Source organism: Papio anubis, chromosome 9, assembly GCF_008728515.1.
Source record: "Papio anubis isolate 15944 chromosome 9, Panubis1.0, whole genome shotgun sequence".
Lineage (NCBI taxonomy): Eukaryota > Metazoa > Chordata > Mammalia > Primates > Cercopithecidae > Papio > Papio anubis.
This window is the reverse complement of record NC_044984.1, coordinates 117,387,064-117,404,177: the sequence shown is the minus strand read 5'-3', so window position 1 is coordinate 117,404,177 and position 17,114 is coordinate 117,387,064. Positions and strand designations below refer to the sequence as shown.

At 61.0% G+C, this 17,114-nt stretch overlaps 1 protein-coding gene across 20 annotated transcripts in view; it reads left to right on the top strand.

Annotated features, from left to right (window-relative positions):
- PITPNM2 (phosphatidylinositol transfer protein membrane associated 2) overlaps positions 1–16,780 on the top strand; it is a 167,185-nt gene extending 150,405 nt beyond the window's left edge. For 15 of the 20 annotated variants that reach the window (XM_031650858.1, XM_021923084.2, XM_021923080.2 and 12 more), the window contains 17 exons: positions 2,587–2,834; positions 3,249–3,438; positions 3,582–3,701; positions 4,500–4,762; positions 5,270–5,448; positions 7,541–7,750; positions 8,349–8,492; positions 9,560–9,724; positions 11,388–11,536; positions 11,914–12,030; positions 12,364–12,480; positions 12,606–12,754; positions 12,834–12,983; positions 13,442–13,625; positions 13,706–13,834; positions 13,919–14,248; positions 15,782–16,780. In XM_031650858.1, coding sequence (XP_031506718.1) covers positions 2,587–2,834; positions 3,249–3,438; positions 3,582–3,701; positions 4,500–4,762; positions 5,270–5,448; positions 7,541–7,750; positions 8,349–8,492; positions 9,560–9,724; positions 11,388–11,536; positions 11,914–12,030; positions 12,364–12,480; positions 12,606–12,754; positions 12,834–12,983; positions 13,442–13,625; positions 13,706–13,834; positions 13,919–14,242 — 2,838 coding nt within the window. In that variant the 3' untranslated portion in view covers positions 14,243–14,248; positions 15,782–16,780. The remainder of the gene's footprint in view (positions 1–2,586; positions 2,835–3,248; positions 3,439–3,581; positions 3,702–4,499; positions 4,763–5,269; positions 5,449–7,540; positions 7,751–8,348; positions 8,493–9,559; positions 9,725–11,387; positions 11,537–11,913; positions 12,031–12,363; positions 12,481–12,605; positions 12,755–12,833; positions 12,984–13,441; positions 13,626–13,705; positions 13,835–13,918; positions 14,249–15,781) is intronic. The other 5 variants (XM_031650861.1, XM_031650859.1, XM_031650860.1 and 2 more) reach the window with 4 other exon arrangements.
- Positions 16,781–17,114: the final 334 nt, after the last annotated feature.

Genomic DNA, 17,114 nt, shown 5'->3' with positions numbered 1-17,114 from the left:
GGCAGCACCACTTCTGTGGGGAACTCGGGCCCCTGGGGAGTCTGGGGGAGGAGGAGGGACATCCACACAGCCTCCCCTTCCTGTGGTTTTCTGCTTTGCAGTCTGACGCCGAGGTAGGCTTTCTAGAAGGGGTCATGGAATAAGGGGAGTTGATTCCAATTGCTGCTTAATGTCTAGATAAGCAAACGGAGCCCCCTCCCCACCTGCAGCACACACAGCTCTGACGCCCCCCCAGGGGAGGGGCAGAAGGGGCCTGGGGCTCTGGATCTGCCTTGGGGTGTGTGTTCAGAACCCAGCACTGATTCTGGGGCACCGCCATCCAAAGCCAAATCCATTTGCTTGCAAGAACCCCCAAACCGGAGCCCCTGCTCCTGGCCTTGCGGAGACACTAGTAGGGGGATGCCTCTATAGCTGCTAGATATATACTAGAGCCCAGGGGAGGGTGAGTCCCTGTCTCGGGCTGAGGCATGATGTCCCCTTGGAGAAAGCAGGCTGAGTGTAGTAGGGAGACTGTGTTCCAGGGGTCTCTGGGGGCCCCTGGGTCGTCTCCAGGACTGAGCCCAGTCAGATAGGCCTATGCAGGATTCTTTCGGCCCCCAGTGCCAAGCCCTGCCCGTCTCCTGGTGACTCAGTACCACTGGACATCACCTTCCTGTCCTGGAGGCTGCATAAGACATTTCTTCCATAAACCCTTTGCCTCACTGGACTGCAAATAAAACCCTTGTCAAAGCCGGATAGGGCTCATGTTGTTCCCTCCTGCCCTGTGTTCTGGGCAGCTGGTGGCCCCCTCTGCCCTGGGCTGAGTGTGTTTGTGTCCAGGCCAACCAGTGGTGGCTAGTCCCCATGTGAGGACAAGTGTCGGTCCTGCGCTGGCCCCTGGGAAGAAGAGGGAAGCCCCGTGGCTCCTCCTGGGGTGAGGGCAGCCCAGCCTTCCTCCTCCAGCTCAGCAGCACCCACCAGGCTTCCTGCTGCTCAGTGGCTCCTGGCCCAGCCCATCCATTCCCTTGCCCTTCCTGGTGGCCACTTTCTTTTTCTTTTCTTTTTTTTTTTTTTTTTTTGAGACGGGATCTCACTCTCTCACCCAGTTTGCAGTGCAGTGGCACGATCTCGGCTCACTGCAACCTCTGCCTCCTGGGTACAAATGATTTTCCTGCCTCAGCCTCCCGAGTAGCTGGGATTACAGATGTGCACAGCCATGCCTGGCTAATTTTTGTATTTTTGGTAGAGACAGGGTTTTGCTATGTTGGTCAGGCTGGTCTCAAACTCCTGGCCTCAAGTGATCTGCCTGCTTCGGCCTCCCAAAGTGCTGGGATTACAGGCTCAAGCCACTGCTCCCAGCCACCTGGTAGCCTCTTAAGTCCTGGGTCCAGCCCCTACCCTCCCCACCCACCCAACCTGTGTTGGCACCTGGGTCCTGGTGCTACCCCTACCCCATGGCCAGCTGTCCTCACCATAGGCCCTCTAGATGGCTTTGGCTCCTTGGTCTGTCTCCTCGGGTTCTTGGAGGCAGGACTCTCCCTTCAGCTCCCTTCCCTGCCCCTACACCCCAGACATCATATGGACACAGCAAGTACTTATCAGTGGCCCCTCTTGGGCCCTGGCCCTGCTGCTATCCTCCGGTCACATACCAGAAGCTTGGGGCAGGGGAGGGTGACCTCTGGGGACAGGGCCACAGCCTGGCCTGGCAGGAGAGTGCTGAGTTGTGGCAGAGGCTTCAGGTTCCGGTCCAGCCTAGCACTGACACATCGTGTGATATTAGCCCAGTCCCCTAGCCTGGAGCAGTTTGTAGCCCTTACACAGGTGTGCAGGTCTAGGGTCTCACCTTGACCTCATAGGCAGGCCTGGCCTGCAGGAAGGTGGTGTCATTACCTCTCGAAATCTGATCGGCCTCCTCTCTAAGGTGCTAGGGCTCCATCCCCACCAGGACACCTCTCCTTTTGGAGACCCTGGTCTTAGAGAGAGGCCAGGAATGGCAGGGCCTTAGGGTGGGGGCCTGGGGAGGAGGCCCTGTGTAGCTTGGGAGAGAGCTCAGAGCTGCAGACAGAGGGGCTGGGGTTGCCACCCACCCAGGCTGTGGATGCCCTGACCCCGGCCATTCTCAGGTGACCTTTGTAACTTTGAGCTGGTGGTGGCCCTGTCTGCTCACGCCAAGACAGACACATACAGGGCAGGCAGCCCCCAAGGCCAAGACCAGGCTGAGCCTCTGCCTCCCCTTAAAGCTGGAAGCCCCAGAAGCCACTGCCTGGGCTCCTTGAAGGAAGCAGAGCTCATGCTCTCAAAGGAGTGGACTCCCTCAATGGCCTCTGCACCCCTGGTCAGAGTGGCAGACGGGGGCAGGGCTGCAGGAGGAGGAGTGGACAGGCCCACTTCCCTGACTCCTCCTCCAGGCTCCAGTCCCAGCAAGGGTCCCAGGGGAGGGGTTAAGGCAGCCAAACCCCAGACCCCAGGACTGAATAACCAACTGGGGTTCTCAGAGGGAACAGTTGGGCTGTGTGCAACAGGCACACCCCCACCAAGGGTGACAGAGGGGCCTCAGCAAAGAGCTGGGTTCCCTGGGGAGCTGACACTGCCCCCCAACCCATGCAGGACGAGGTTAGCCAGCCGCTGGCTGCACCGCCCTCCAAGATCCACGTGCTGCTACTGGTGCTGCACGGAGGCACCATCCTGGACACGGGCGCCGGGGACCCCAGTTCCAAGAAGGGTGATGCCAACACCATCGCCAACGTGTTCGACACCGTCATGCGCGTGCACTACCCCAGCGCCCTGGGCCGCCTTGCCATCCGCCTGGTGCCCTGCCCGCCTGTCTGCTCTGACGCCTTTGCCCTGGTGTCCAAGTGAGTGGCACCTGCCCTTGACTGCAGCCTCCGGCTGTGCACTGTCGTCCTCCCACCCCTGGGCCTCAGGTGGCTCCCCAGTTTCAGGACTCCTGCCTCAATGTCCAGACCCACCAGCCAGCTCCTTCTACCTTGAGGTGCCCAAACATATACATGCAGGCTAAGCCTCAAGTCCCAGGAGGGCTGGGCCCATGGCTGAGCCTTCGTTTCCAAACGTGTAATGTGGGGATATTGGCCTGCCTTTGAGACATGGGGTCTTACTCACCCTGGTCCCCCAAGCCTACCCAGGGCCTGGCCAGGAAGGGTTATCACTAGCGTGAGCTGAGTCCATGGCTGAGACTCGGGTCAGGGGAGAGGGGCCCTTTGGGCTGAGCTGGAGCCGCCTGCCCTCTCTTGACTGGCCCCTCTCCCCAGCCTCAGCCCCTACAGCCATGACGAAGGCTGTCTGTCCAGCAGTCAGGACCACATTCCCCTGGCTGCCCTCCCCCTGCTGGCCACCTCCTCCCCCCAGTACCAGGAGGCGGTTGCCACAGTGATTCAGCGAGCCAACCTTGCGTATGGGGACTTCATCAAGTCCCAGGAGGGCATGACCTTCAATGGGCAGGTGAGTCCCGGGGAGGTTGGGGAGGGGAGGAGGATGGAAGACCCTGTAGGGCGGGCTGGCCTGAAGGGGAAGGTGATGGCCTCCCCAGCCTGTAGTCCAGCGAGTGGGTGAACGGCTCAGGCTTCTGGCCCCTCTCCCCCAAGGTCTGCCTGATTGGGGACTGCGTCGGGGGCATCCTGGCATTTGATGCCCTATGCTACAGCAACCAGCCGGTGTCTGAGAGTCAGAGCAGCAGCCGCCGGGGCAGTGTGGTCAGCATGCAGGTACCCAAATGGGGGCCCAGACATTCCCCAAGGCCTGAAGCCTCCTGCATGCCCCCAGGGTCGCTGCCTTGCCTGTTCCTGCACCTGGCCCCAGGCTGTGCCCACCAAGCAGAAGGCTGGCAGCACTTCCTGAGTCCAGCTGGCTTGGACTCTACCCAGTTAAGCTCCATTCATTCAACAAACATTTTCCAAGCCCCTGAACCCCAGCCCTGCTGCCAGAGCTCACCTCCAGGGCAGGGGCTATGGAGGAGTTGGGGGTGCAGGTGAGCTGAGGAAGCCCAGCCCATTCTGGCTGAAGAGTCGGGGAAAGTGCCTGGGCCCTGAAAGAGCTGTAGCAGTTTTTCTCACAATCTCTCTCCCCTCACCTCTCCAAAAAAGGATGGGAAGGGCAGAGGTTGGCAGCACAGGTGCCCAGAGGCGGCAGGGCAGGTGCATGGGGGCAGGGGAACAGCTGCCACGTGGCCAAGCCTAGGAATGCGAGTGGTTTCATGAGCCTGAACCAGGGTCGGCACTGTGGGAAGTGGGGTCTGGTTCCTAGGAGGTGGGTTGGGCGACCCCTCTCTGCTTCGCTGCCTCTGCTGCACAGTGGCAAATGGCCTGTAGACCAATGAGGTCCAGGGTGGCTTGTGGGTGGGGGGACAGAAGGGAACAGGGGCCCTCCCCTCTGGTTTGATGAGAGGCCGGCTGGACTGTGGCCACTGGGCCTGGGGTTAGGAGGGAGGAGGCAGCTTCCAGGATGCTGGAGAAGGGATCAGGCCAGCGGCCACCTGGCAGTGAGCCTCCATGGGGCCATTCCAGGACAACGACCTGCTGTCCCCGGGCATTCTGGTGAATGCAGCACACTGCTCCGGTGGTGGCGGTGGCGGTGGTGGCAACAGTGGTGGTGGTGGCAGTAGTGGTGGCTCCAGCCTGGAGAGCAGTCGGCACCTGAGCCGAAGCAACGTCGACATCCCCCGCAGCAATGGCACCGAGGACCCCAAAAGGCAGCTACCCCGCAAGAGAAGCGACTCGTCCACCTATGAGCTAGACACCATCCAGCAGCACCAGGCCTTCCTGTCCAGGTGGGTGGGGCTGGGGGGCTGGGGCTCGCCTCTGGGTGCAGGAAGAGGCTCCAAGAGGGAGGAGCGTCCCCCGCAATGGCCAACGGGAGGCCTGGGGTCTCTGCCTGAGGTTCCCCCAGCCTGAGAGCTGGGATCCCAGTCTGGGCCCAGGAGAAAGTGGCTTATTGGGTGCCTTGTCTCATATACACCAAGGGTCATCTCGGGCCTGAGGGAGCAATTTGTCTTGAGGGTGAGGGTGGGGAATGGCAGAGTTGGGGGCAGAATGGACCAGGGGCAGGTGGTCCAGGTCAGGGCTGTCCCGAAGCCAGTGGGCCCCCGAGAGAGGTTGGGTGCCACCAGCAGTGTCTTGGCAGATGATGGCAGCTACACTCACATACAGCTAAGTCTTATTTAGGTTAGGTCTGATGACTCTTGGGGGCTGTGGGACCCACCCTGTCCCTCGTGAGACTAGGGGAAGGCCAGCTGTGAGAGGGGCCGTGGTGTGACCTCGTGCGTCCCCCACTGCAGCCTCCATGCCAGCATGCTGAGGACTGAGCCCTGCTCACGCCGTTCCAGCAGCTCCACCATGCTGGACGGCACAGGTGCCCTGGGCAGGTTTGACTTTGAGATCACGGACCTCTTCCTCTTCGGGTGCCCGCTGGGGCTGGTCCTGGCCTTGAGGAAGACTGTCATCCCAGCCCTGGATGGTGAGAGCCCAGCAGGGGCGGTACATGCGCTGGGTGGGTGTGGGGGGTCTCAGTGGACCCCTGTGACGAGATCATGGCCACATCCCAGGCCTGTTTCTGCCCTCCTTCCTGTCTTCCCCACCAAGGGCCCCTTGCTATCCTCTGCTCCTGCTTCAGCAGCTCAGTCACTGGCTGTCCGTGACACCTGCTCTTTCATTTCATCTCCAGGATGCCTGTGGGAGCTGAGGGTCATCCCCTAGATGGGAAAGCTGAGGTCCAGGGAGAAAAGACACCACCCCAGAGTCAGATGGAGACAGACCCAGCCTCCCAGGTCCAAGGTCCTCCCATAGGGAGAGATACAGAGGCAGGGCATCCCCAAAGCCTCCTGGGTATAGTGGGCTCCCGGCCCTGGAGGGGCCACAGCTGTGCGTCTGTCTACCCAAGTCAGGCAGGCCGGCGGCTGGGCATCACTGAAGCAGCAGTCCCTGCCGTGTGCCCTGGGATCAGCCTGCAAAGTCCCAGGAGCCACACAATCCTGAGAGTAGCCACACAGGGCCCATGTTACACCCCCAGATGACAGAGGGGGAAACTGAGGCTCAGAGAGGTTTAGATGCTTGCCAAGTGCTAGGTTAAAAATGCAGACCTGGCCGGGTACAGTGGCTCATACCTGTAATCCCAGCACTTTGGGAGGCCGAGGCAGGCGGATCACCTGAGGTCGGGAGTTCGAGACCAGCCTGACCAACATGGAGAAACCCCGTCTCTACTAAAATTACAAAATTAGCTGGGTGTGGTGGCGCATATCTGTAATCCCAGCTACTCGGGAGGCTGAGGCAGGAGAATCACTTGAACCTGGGAGGTGGAGGTTATGGTGAGCCAAGATGGTGCCATTACACTCCAGCCTGGGCAACAAAAGTGAAACTCGGTCTCAAAAAAAAAAAAAGCAGATCTCTGGACTCAGTGCCCAGGACCCTTCCCCTTCCACAAACTGGTGACCAGCACTGCCAGGAAGAGAAATGGGTAGCTTTAAAGGGACCCCAACAACCAAGGCAGCTCACACTTGGTGTAAAGGGGTGCAGCCCCATGGAGGGCATCCCTGTGCCCCGTCCACTGCAGGCTCTGAACAGCCCCACAGAGTCCTACACAGGTGCATGGAGACTTAGGGACAGTGCCGTTGTGGTCACATTATGTGTCACTGTGAAAAACCAGAACCAACTTAAATGTCCATCTATTTGGAGGGGACTGTTTAAATCAATTCTGGCACAGTCACACAGTGGAGTACCTGCCTCCTCTGAAAAAGAGCAAGGAGAAACTATGCATGCTCACATGAAAGACGCCAGCATTTGTTGTGTTAAGCGGGAAGAAAAGGCAAAGTTCAGAAGGCATAGCATATGTTCCGGTTTATGTCCCTCTAAAAGTGAGATACAGCACTGATAATTAACACATCCTTACATTCACGTGATCTCCTTAACTCCATGATGTGGTTGGAACTGCCACCCCATTTGACAGATGAAGAAACATTTTCCCATACAGGCAGGGCAGGGCTGCCTTAGCCAGTACTCGGTGGGGCTCCTGCAAGATGAACTGGAGCTGCAGGGGACCTGGGGTGGAAGGGGTTTCCACCATGTGCCCTTCATCATGTGCTCTTCTGTACTGCAAACCACTTTTTACCACAATCATTATAACTTTTGCAATGAAAAAAAAATTAAGAGGTTGGACGTGGGGGCTCACGCCTGTAATCCCAGCACTTTGGGAGGCCCAGGTGGGAGGATGCCTTGAGTCCAGGAGTTTGAGACCAGCCTGGGTAACATACTGAGACCCCATCTCTACAAAAAATAAAATAGCCAGGTGTGGTGGTGTATACCTGTGGTCCCAGCTACTCAGGAGGCTGAGGGGGGAGGATCACTTGAGCCCAGGAGACTGAGGCTACAGTGAACCAAGATCGCACCACTGCCCTCCAGACTGGGTGCCAGAGCAAGAGCCTGTCTGAAAAAAAGTGACAATGACCGAAACAGGTCCTAAATTGACAGAGACACACCCCCGTCTCTCCCAAACTTTCGGCAGACAACCCAGTTCCCAGTTCCCAAATTTCCCACTCCCCACCCCTGCTCCTCAGGGCCGGCCCCAGCTCTGCAGCCAACACCCCCACCCCCAGTTTTCCAGCTGCGGCCAGCCTGCCAGCAAGTCTACAACCTCTTCCACCCCGCGGACCCGTCAGCGTCGCGCCTGGAGCCGCTGCTGGAACGGCGCTTCCACGCTCTGCCGCCTTTCAGTGTCCCCCGCTACCAACGCTACCCGCTGGGGGACGGCTGCTCCACACTGCTGGGTGAGAGGCACATTCCGCCCTGCTCCTCTGGGGGAAGGTGGGGTAGGCGTGGCTCCCTGGCTCCTAGGCCCTCCGTGCCACGTGGTTCTTCCCCAGGTGAGAGGGACAGCCTGTGCTGAATGCCTCTCGGAGGTGGACAGCTGTTGGGGGTGGGGGGCGGGGGGTGGTGCATCCCTCCGCACTGATCCCTGAGGCAGGAATGATGGTTCCCACCTTTCGGAGGGTACAGGTCAGGGCCTTGTTCCAGGGTCCCCGGAGCAGGGAAGGGGCAGAATGAGACCAGACTCCCCTCTCCACAGCTGAGCCTCCATCCCAGCAGAGACAGAGCTAAGGACCCACCAGGGACCCTCACTGAGTTGGGGGCCTGGTCGGCTGGGTCCCATCATGGCAGGTGGCTGGCCCCGAGACAGGATGCAGGAGACGGGTTGGGGCAGGGGAGGTCCAGGTGGGCTTGGCCCGACCCCTGCCCCGGCGTGTGTCCCAGCGTCTTGTCATGTCCTGGTCCTAAAAGAGCCCTGAGTCTCTGTGTTGGAGCGTGTCTGGATGGCCCATGCAAGTGTCTGTTCTTGTCCTCTGTTCTCTCCCCGTCTGCCTCCAGTCGAGACCGTGCAGAGAAACCCTGAGCTGGTCCTGGAGGGCGGCCCCCTGGCCCCTCTCCCCCACGGGGACAGCTTCCTGGAAGCCAGTATGCCTGTTCCCGCGCCCACCTGGCAAGACGGGCCCCGCCCGGGCTCTGCCGAGTGTGTGTACCCTCCCCTGCTCGTGGTGACGTCTGCTTCGCTGGCTGACCCAGTCCTCAGGGACACCCCCCAACCCATGCCCTCCTTGGCCACTCAAGAGTTGGTGGGACCTGGGTGGTGAGGAACAGAGACTTGGGCGGGACGGCCCTGAGGAACTGGTATGGGTGCCTCCTCCCGCATATTGTGGGCCAGAGGCGGGGCAGACCCAAAGCAAAGGGGCGCAGCAGCTCAGAAACAGCAGAGGCTGTCTCAGGGCCACAGAGCACGTCAGTGACGGTTCCAGGGCTCTGCCAGAAGCAGACGGGAGATGGGATGAGGCCTTGAGCCAGCCAGGCCCACCCCTCACTTGGGGAAGCTTCTGGTCCCAGTGAGGGGTTGGATTCCCCAGGGCCCACTCCTTCCCTCTCTGAGGTCACCCAGGCACCTCCTGTACCCCGTCCAGGTGTGGCTTGTCTGACTGATCCCTGTCCTCCCCGTTCTGTCCTGTCTTCAGCCTGGGCCTGGGTGAGCCTGGCTTGAGTCCCCAGCACCTGCCTTTGTCCCCAAAAGCCCATCAGGGACTGCTGGCTGTGGCCTGTGTGAGGGACGTCCAGGGCTTGCCTCTCTCCGTGCTCTGCATGTGTAGGGCATCCCCAGGAAGCCACCTGTGGCACCTGTTGTCAGCACCCTGCAAACCTGGGTGGAGCCGCTGCTTTTGCTGTGGGCTGTGGGTCAGGTCAGGCCAGGCTGAGCTCTGGAGGCCCTGGAGCCGCTGGGGCTGCTGGACACAAGCTGAGGGGTGTGTGGGGGGCAGGAGGGTGACTGAGGTTGAGCCCAGCTGCCACCCCTCCCTGCCCTGTGTCTGTGTCCATTCTTCAGTCCACCCTGCCCCAGCCCTCCTCCTCACCTGCTGAAGCTCTGGGCCCCTCCCTCTCACGGCCCTGAGCAGGTGGCTCTGGCACAGCTGCTGCCCGGCCCCCAGCCTAGGCACACACTGGACCCTGACACACTGGCTCCCCAACTGCTCCGGGGCTGGGCAGGGCTGGGCAGGGCCTCTCTTACCTGGCCTCTGGTCCCTGTCCACCTGCAGCGGATGTGCTCCAGACCTACAATGCGGCCTTCCAAGAGCATGCCACCCCCTCCTCGCCCAGCACTGCCCCTGCCAGTCGTGGCTTCCGCCGAGCCAGTGAGATCAGCATCGCCAGCCAGGTGTCAGGCATGGCCGAGAGCTACACGGCATCCAGCATTGCCCAGAGTGAGTGTACCAGGCCCCTCACCCTCCTCACTCAGCCAGGGCCGTCGTGCCCATAGGGGACAGCTGATGACCAGGTCTCGGAGCATTTCTAGCTGCTGAAGCTGGGGAGGGATGCTGCTGGCACCTGGTGGGTAGAAGGAGGGAGGCTGCTGGGCACCTGCAGTGCCCGGACCAGCCCCACAGCAGAGACTGGTCAAGTCCAAAGACTCTGCAGTGTCCAGGCTGAGAAGCTTCGCCTTCTCTGGAGGATTCTGGAAGAAGGCGCATTAGGAAGGGCCCCACCTTCCTCATGCTTGGCTCCTGCATGAAGCTTCTTGGTGCTTCAAGCAGAGTCTGAGTTTCCTTCTCAGTCCCCGCCAGGTGGCTGCCCCCCCCCATGCTGGGCCAGGGATTCTCACAGCTGTGGTCAGCGTGGCTATACGGGGGCTGAGGCTGGGATGGGGGTTTCTAGCAGTTGTGTTCATCCGTGAGGAGGGCCAAGGGGCCCACCCTTGATAGCCGCAGGCCTGGCACTGTCCCAGTGTCCTGCCTGGCCCCTGGTAGACGTGGCAGCGCAGTGGCCCCCCATGTGGCTGAGCCATCCATTGCTCTTGCTTCTCAGAGGCCCCCGATGCGCTCAGCCATACCCCCAGCGTCAGGCGTCTGTCCCTGCTCGCCCTGCCCCCACCCCGCCCTATCACCCCTGGCCCCCACCCTCCAGCCAGGCAGGCGAGCCCCAGCCTGGAGAGGGCCCCTGGCCTCCCTGAGCTGGACATCAGAGAAGGTACCACCCCACACGCTTTCCCCTCACTGGGGGGTCACTCTGCTGCTGAGCACCCCTCACCACCAGGCTCTGCCCACCTGGACCCCTGCTTCGGCCTAACAGGGAGCTGGGGGTTGGGCTGGGAGGACTTGGCCATCCAGGGAGGAGGTGGGAGCTGGTAGCATTGTCTAGTGGGGTGGGGGGACCGGAGACCTAACAAAGCTGGAATGAGGCCAGATGAGGACCAAGGAAGCTCCGAGGAAAGCTTCGGGCAGAACCTAGGGAAGCCCGGACCTGTAAACCAGGCCCTGCTGCTGGGCCCCCCTGCGGACAGCCCAAGAGGCACTTTACAAGCTCGTCTTGTTCAGGAAGGTTGCCCTCGCCAAGCCCCTAGTGGCAGAGCCAGATGCACCAGGACCATCCATCTGGAGGCCCAGGCTTCCCCACCCACACTGCTGTGCCTCAGGGCTCATGGGGTGTCCCAGGTGCGAGGAGGGCAGCACCCTTGCCCTGGGGGTCAGGAATTGTAACCCCACCTCTGTGCAGCCTTTCCCAGTCTTGAGGCCTAGGGGGAAGACGGGAGACCAGGAGTGGCCCAGAGAGGGCAGCGATGGGGTTGCTACAGGGCAGAGGGTCACCAGAGTCAGTAAGGGACCAGGGACAGCTGGTACCATCCCACAGATTCCAACTGGTCCCCCCATGCAACCACGGGAGCCCCTCAGCAGGGCTGGCACTCACCACTGGCCTGGGTCTGTGTGCTTCTGCCTGCACTCCCTCCCGCTTGCCTCACTCCCCCAGCCTGGGAGAAGATTCACTTTGGCTATAGCTGGTGGGGGGTCTGGGCTGGGCTGAGCAGGCCAGAGGGGCCGAGTGACCCTTTGGGCTATACAGCCCCAGCCCAATCACGGCCCCTCCTGGCAGTCGCTGCAAAGTGGTGGGGCCAGAAGCGGATCGACTATGCCCTGTACTGCCCTGATGCCCTCACGGCCTTCCCCACGGTGGCTCTGCCTCACCTCTTCCACGCCAGCTACTGGGAGTCAACAGACGTGGTCTCCTTCCTGCTGAGACAGGTACCCGGGGCCCCGGGCCTCCCAGGAGGGCCCTGAGTGACAACACCCATGACAGGACCCCGTTTCACAGACGAGGAGACAGTGAGGACTCCCCTCCAACCCCATCAGATCACAGAGCAAGCAAGACGAAGGCACCTTTATGCTGGGGTGTGTTCAGAATTTTAAGGATATTGGGATGGAGGGAACATATCTACACATTCGTCAGGTGAACGAACAGGGATCTGAGGACTACTGGGCAAATGGTAGTGGGTTGAAGAACGCACCCTACAACCCACAGGCTCCTCTTGCTCCCGGGCGCTGGGCCTCCTCCTCCTCCTACGGCAGGAAGCCCCAGGGTGCCATCTGCCCCATGGCCCTGCCCTGTCCCCTCTTCCCAGGTCATGAGGCATGACAACTCCAGCATCTTGGAGCTGGATGGCAAAGAGGTGTCGGTGTTCACCCCCTCCAAGCCAAGGGAGAAGTGGCAGCGCAAGCGGACCCACGTGAAGCTGCGGGTGAGGGTCCCCCGGGCGCCCAGGCCCCCACGCTGTCACCCTGTCACCAGCCTCCGTGTCCAGATGAGGAAACTGAGTTGCAGGAAAGCCTGCAGTCTTATGTACCTTCCAGGGCCATGAGGCTGGAGCTGTCAGCCCACTTCACAGACAGGGAAGGCAGCAAGGCTTCCTAGTTTTTTCCAAGGCCACACCATCGTGTCTGATCCAGACTTGGATGTGGGCTGTGCAGCTCATAGCTCAAGCCTGCCCCTCAGGCCCACAGAGCTTGAGCAGAACACAGGCACCTGGGGTGCCCTCTGACCCCCTGACCCGGGCTTGCTGCTCCCTCCACAGAACGTGACGGCCAACCACCGGATCAATGATGCCCTCGCCAATGAGGACGGCCCCCAGGTCCTGACGGGCAGGTTCATGTATGGGCCCCTGGACATGGTCACCCTGACTGGGGAGAAGGTAAGGACACGGCGGGTAGGGGTAACATGGAGGGACTTTGGGGAGCTCCCTGCTGCCCTCTGGCCGGGGTGCAGGGGGTGGGGAGGCCAGACACAGCCAGCCCGTGACCAGCCTGCTGGGCCCAGGTGGATGTGCACATCATGACCCAGCCACCCTCGGGCGAGTGGCTCTACCTGGATACGCTGGTGACCAACAACAGTGGGCGTGTCTCCTACACCATCCCTGAGTCGCACCGCCTGGGCGTGGGTGTCTACCCCATCAAGATGGTGGTCAGGTATATGCCTGCACTGGGTGGGCAGGGTGGGCAGGGCGATGCTCTGGGTGGTTCTGATGAGCACCCCACCACCTGCCAGGGGAGACCACACGTTTGCCGACAGCTACATCACTGTGCTGCCCAAGGGCACAGAGTTCGTGGTCTTCAGCATCGACGGCTCCTTTGCCGCTAGCGTGTCCATCATGGGCAGCGACCCCAAGGTGCGGGCCGGGGCCGTGGACGTGGTGCGGTGAGTGGCCCGGAGGGGCAGAAAAGGGCTGTAGCAAGGTGTGTGGGCTCAGGGGCTCCTGCTAGCCAAGTGGAGGAGGACAGGGGAACCTCTGTGGGGGACGCTTGGCTCAGGCACTGGGCCTTGATGACCTCAGTTCAGAGCCTGGCACCCCCAATTATCAGCTATGTCACTTTGGGCAAGCGATGTCATTTCTCAATGTCGGCTTTCAATTCCCGCATCTGGAAAGTGAGGCTGGTAAGCCAGGGACACCACAGCAGGGGCATCTGCCGCCCGGTGCAAGCACCTGAGGGCCTGCTGCGGCACCGTCATTGTCACCATTGTCATCGTCACTGTCTGAGCTCTATCAGATGTGCTTTCCAATGGCCCAAGTGGGCCCTGGCTGGGCAGGAGACAGGGAGGCCCAGGAGCGAGGAAGGGGTGGCCATGAGACACCCAGGCCTGCCCCTCACCCCCAGGCACTGGCAGGACCTGGGCTACCTCATCATCTACGTGACGGGCCGGCCCGACATGCAGAAGCAGCGGGTGGTGGCGTGGCTGGCCCAGCACAACTTCCCCCACGGCGTGGTGTCCTTCTGTGACGGCCTGGTGCATGACCCGCTGCGGCACAAGGCCAACTTCCTGAAGCTGCTCATCTCCGAGGTGGGGCCCGGGAGGATGGGGGCAGGACGGGTGGCGGCAGAGGGACCATGGTGCCTGTGCCCATGCCAGTCTCCCCACAGCTGCACCTGCGTGTGCACGCGGCCTACGGCTCCACCAAGGACGTGGCGGTCTACAGTGCCATCAGCCTGTCCCCCATGCAGATCTACATCGTGGGCCGGCCTACCAAGAAGCTGCAGCAGCAGTGCCAGGTGAGCAGGCGCATTGTAAGGCGGGTGCAGGCGGGCAGCTCAGGGAGCCCCGGCCTGTGACAGCCGTCCTCACTGCCCCCGCAGTTCATCACGGACGGCTATGCAGCCCACCTGGCGCAGCTGAAGTACAGCCACCGGGCGCGGCCTGCTCGCAACACAGCCACCCGCATGGCGCTGCGCAAGGGCAGCTTCGGCCTGCCTGGCCAGGGCGACTTCCTGCGTTCCCGGAACCACCTGCTTCGCACCATCTCGGCCCAGCCCAGCGGGCCCAGCCACCGGCACGAGCGGACACAGAGCCAGGCAGATGGCGAGCAGCGGGGCCAGCGCAGCATGAGCATGGCGGCCGGCTGCTGGGGCCGCGCCATGACTGGCCGCCTGGAGCCGGGGGCGGCCACAGGCCCCAAGTAGGGCACCGTGAGTGCAGTGCGAGGTCTCCATGGTGCTAGGAGGCCTGGCCTGGGTACATGCAGAGACGTGGGCCCGGGAGCTTGTCCCAGGGCCTTGCAGAGGACACGGGCCACACCACACAGTGCTCCCTGCCCTGCCTCACGTCCTCGGGCCTGACGGGTCCAGCTTGTCATGGAAGCTGGCAGGGACCACCAGCCCCAGGATGGCAGAGGGACCAGGACTCCCCACTCAGACTGGCCTGGGAGGCTCTCCCAGACATTTTGCCCTGTGTGGATCTCCAAGTGTCCTGGTGCCAGGTGTGGGCCCAAGCCCAGCCTGTCACATCCCCATTCACTGGCCACCCTCACTCCCAGGTCCCCTCCCATTTGGTAGCAGCTCCAACGGGGTCCAGCCTGCATCTTGTTAACTCGAGTTTCTCAACTGTCCAACCTCACTGGTTTTGCACTGATTTTTGAGAGCGGAGACCCATTACCACCTCCTATGGCTACAGACCCGTTGACATGCATGAAACTCAGTACCTGCTGACCCAGGACCTACAACCACACTGAAGGCTCCAGTGCGGCAGAGCCTCGTGCAAGCAGGAGAGAAAGGCCATATCTTAATTTCTGCGCCCCGGACCCTGCCCACCTGTCCGCCTGCCCTGCCTGGAGCCCAGGCCAGTGTTGTTTCCAGCCTCAGGCCACGGGCTGGACGGGCCTGGCCGCCTCTTCCGCTCCCTGCCATCAGTCAAGGCCGCCCGCCCACATTTCTACGCCTTTCTACTTCTCAATCTGATTTCTATGAGGTTTTTTTAAATGAGCAATCCTTGGCTGCTTCCTTTTCTTAACTCTTTCAGTACTGAGAGCAGCCCCTCCACACTGAAAACACCCAGCACTGTGACGGAGTCCAGCCTGGTTCTGGGTCCCGTGGGCCCTGCTCCTGCCCACTCAGCGAGGCATGGGCTCCTTGCCTCACCCGCCCCCGGCAATCCCACTGAATTTCTACTCTGGGGTGGGTGGGGCACACACTTCGGTTTTTTTAACGCCAATTCCGTTTTCATGCCGAATCTAAGAAGCCACAACTTGCTTTGTCAGCTTCAGGGCAGGCAGCCATGACTTCATTTCTCGCTTGAACAAGGACCATGCTGTCCTGCACGCTGGGTCTGACCGTCTGCCCTCTCTCCCCAGCACCAAGCGTACCTTGGCTGTGGCGCTCAATGGCCAGCTCCAGTGGCCCCTCTGCTGCTCCTCGGCTTTCCTTGAGGTGGGAGAGCCTGCCTGGCCTCAGCCTTTGTCCAGCGAACAGGCTACGTCCCCAAGAAGCTACGGCCGACCTGGGCCTGGCGTTGGGCCGCGTGGACGGGGCTGGGGAGGTGCACAGAGTGATGTTAAGTTTTTCTTGTGTGTAGATATGTACAGCCAAAGGGTCGTGTAAATGTTCTGCAAAAGTGGGTCTATACAGAGTGAAAGCTATTTATTTTGTGCAGAGAAAAATGTCTGGAGGGATGGAACCTTCAGGGTTTATTCATATTTAAGATGTAGCTTTTTGTTGTTGTTTCAGGCATTATGTATAAAGCAACGATTATTTTATGGACCAAGTTTTCATGTAACTGTTGCAGTGAAAGTGCAATATCTGACACCCCTGCTCCCAGCGGGAAGTCGCTTGGCCCGACAATCACAGCCCCAGTCAGGGGCCCTGTGGCCAGTGCCTCCTCCACTCTCGGCCCCACCTCATCCTGTCTTGCCTGCTGCCTCGGTGACCAGCCATCCAGAGAAGCACCTGGAAGAGTCTCGGGCCCTCCTGCAATAAAGGCCGGGAGGCCCTGTGGGCATTGGGCTCAGCCTCTCCCCTAGGGGGCAGCTCCCCCACGGCTCCTCGGCTCCTCGCTCCCCACCTGCCTGCCCAGCCGCCAGCCATGCCAAGGACAACAGCAATAGTCCCCTGGGGCTCTCCCAGCGGCCCTCAGCCATAGATGGCAAGGTGGGCAGCCCGCCCCCCATGGGAAGTCTCTTCTGTATCCAGGTCTGCTTTCCTCCTCCCTTCAGATTCCTTTTGGCACATTCTCCTCTTGAGGAAGCACCAGTCTTTCTGAAACTGAGAGAGGGAGGGCAACGTCCTTTAAAAATACCAAAAATGTTTACAGAGTTGGGTGCTGAGCTGCAGGGCTCAGGCCTGACCAGTCATAACCAAAGGGTGAGGCAGGCCTTGCTGACTGCCACCCCCCAGGCCTGTTAGAATAGAAGCCTTAGTCCCACTCCCACCACACCCCCAGGCCCCAGGCCCCACCACCTGCCTTCTCTTTGATTTCTAAAGAGGGATTCAGCAGAGACCCCCACCCCTCCCTGGCTCGGTCTGAGTCCCACTGCCCGCCCCATCACAGCCTTCACGTCTCAGCCCCTCCTGTCTGGTCTGTCCATGTGCCATCTGTCTCTCTGGGCCATGTGTGAGCAGCATCCCACTCTCCCCACCCGTCCCTGCTGTCCCCGCATCATTGGGCCTGAGTGTGCTCTGTATACAACGTCATGTCTGTTACACCAATTAAAGAAGCGGGAAGGCTTCCTTCTGGGTCTCTTTACTGCACTGGCGACCGTGGGGCATGGTGGGATGGGGGCATGGAACAGTAACGCTAGTGACACTCACAGTGACGCCAACACATTCGTGCAGGGCTGACTCTGGGCCTAGCCTGATTCTAGCTCCTTCCTGGGCTGGAACTCAGTTTGCCCTCACAGACCCCCCGTGAAGCGGGTGCTGTGAGCCTCCCTGCTTCAGAATGGAGGACACAGCTGGGCAGTAGGAGCCAGGCCTCCCACACAGGCCACCCGGCCCCAGCACCTGGCTCTGCACTGTTGTGATCTGTGGAATGAACATGGCAGGGGAAGCTGTCTCTCTCCAT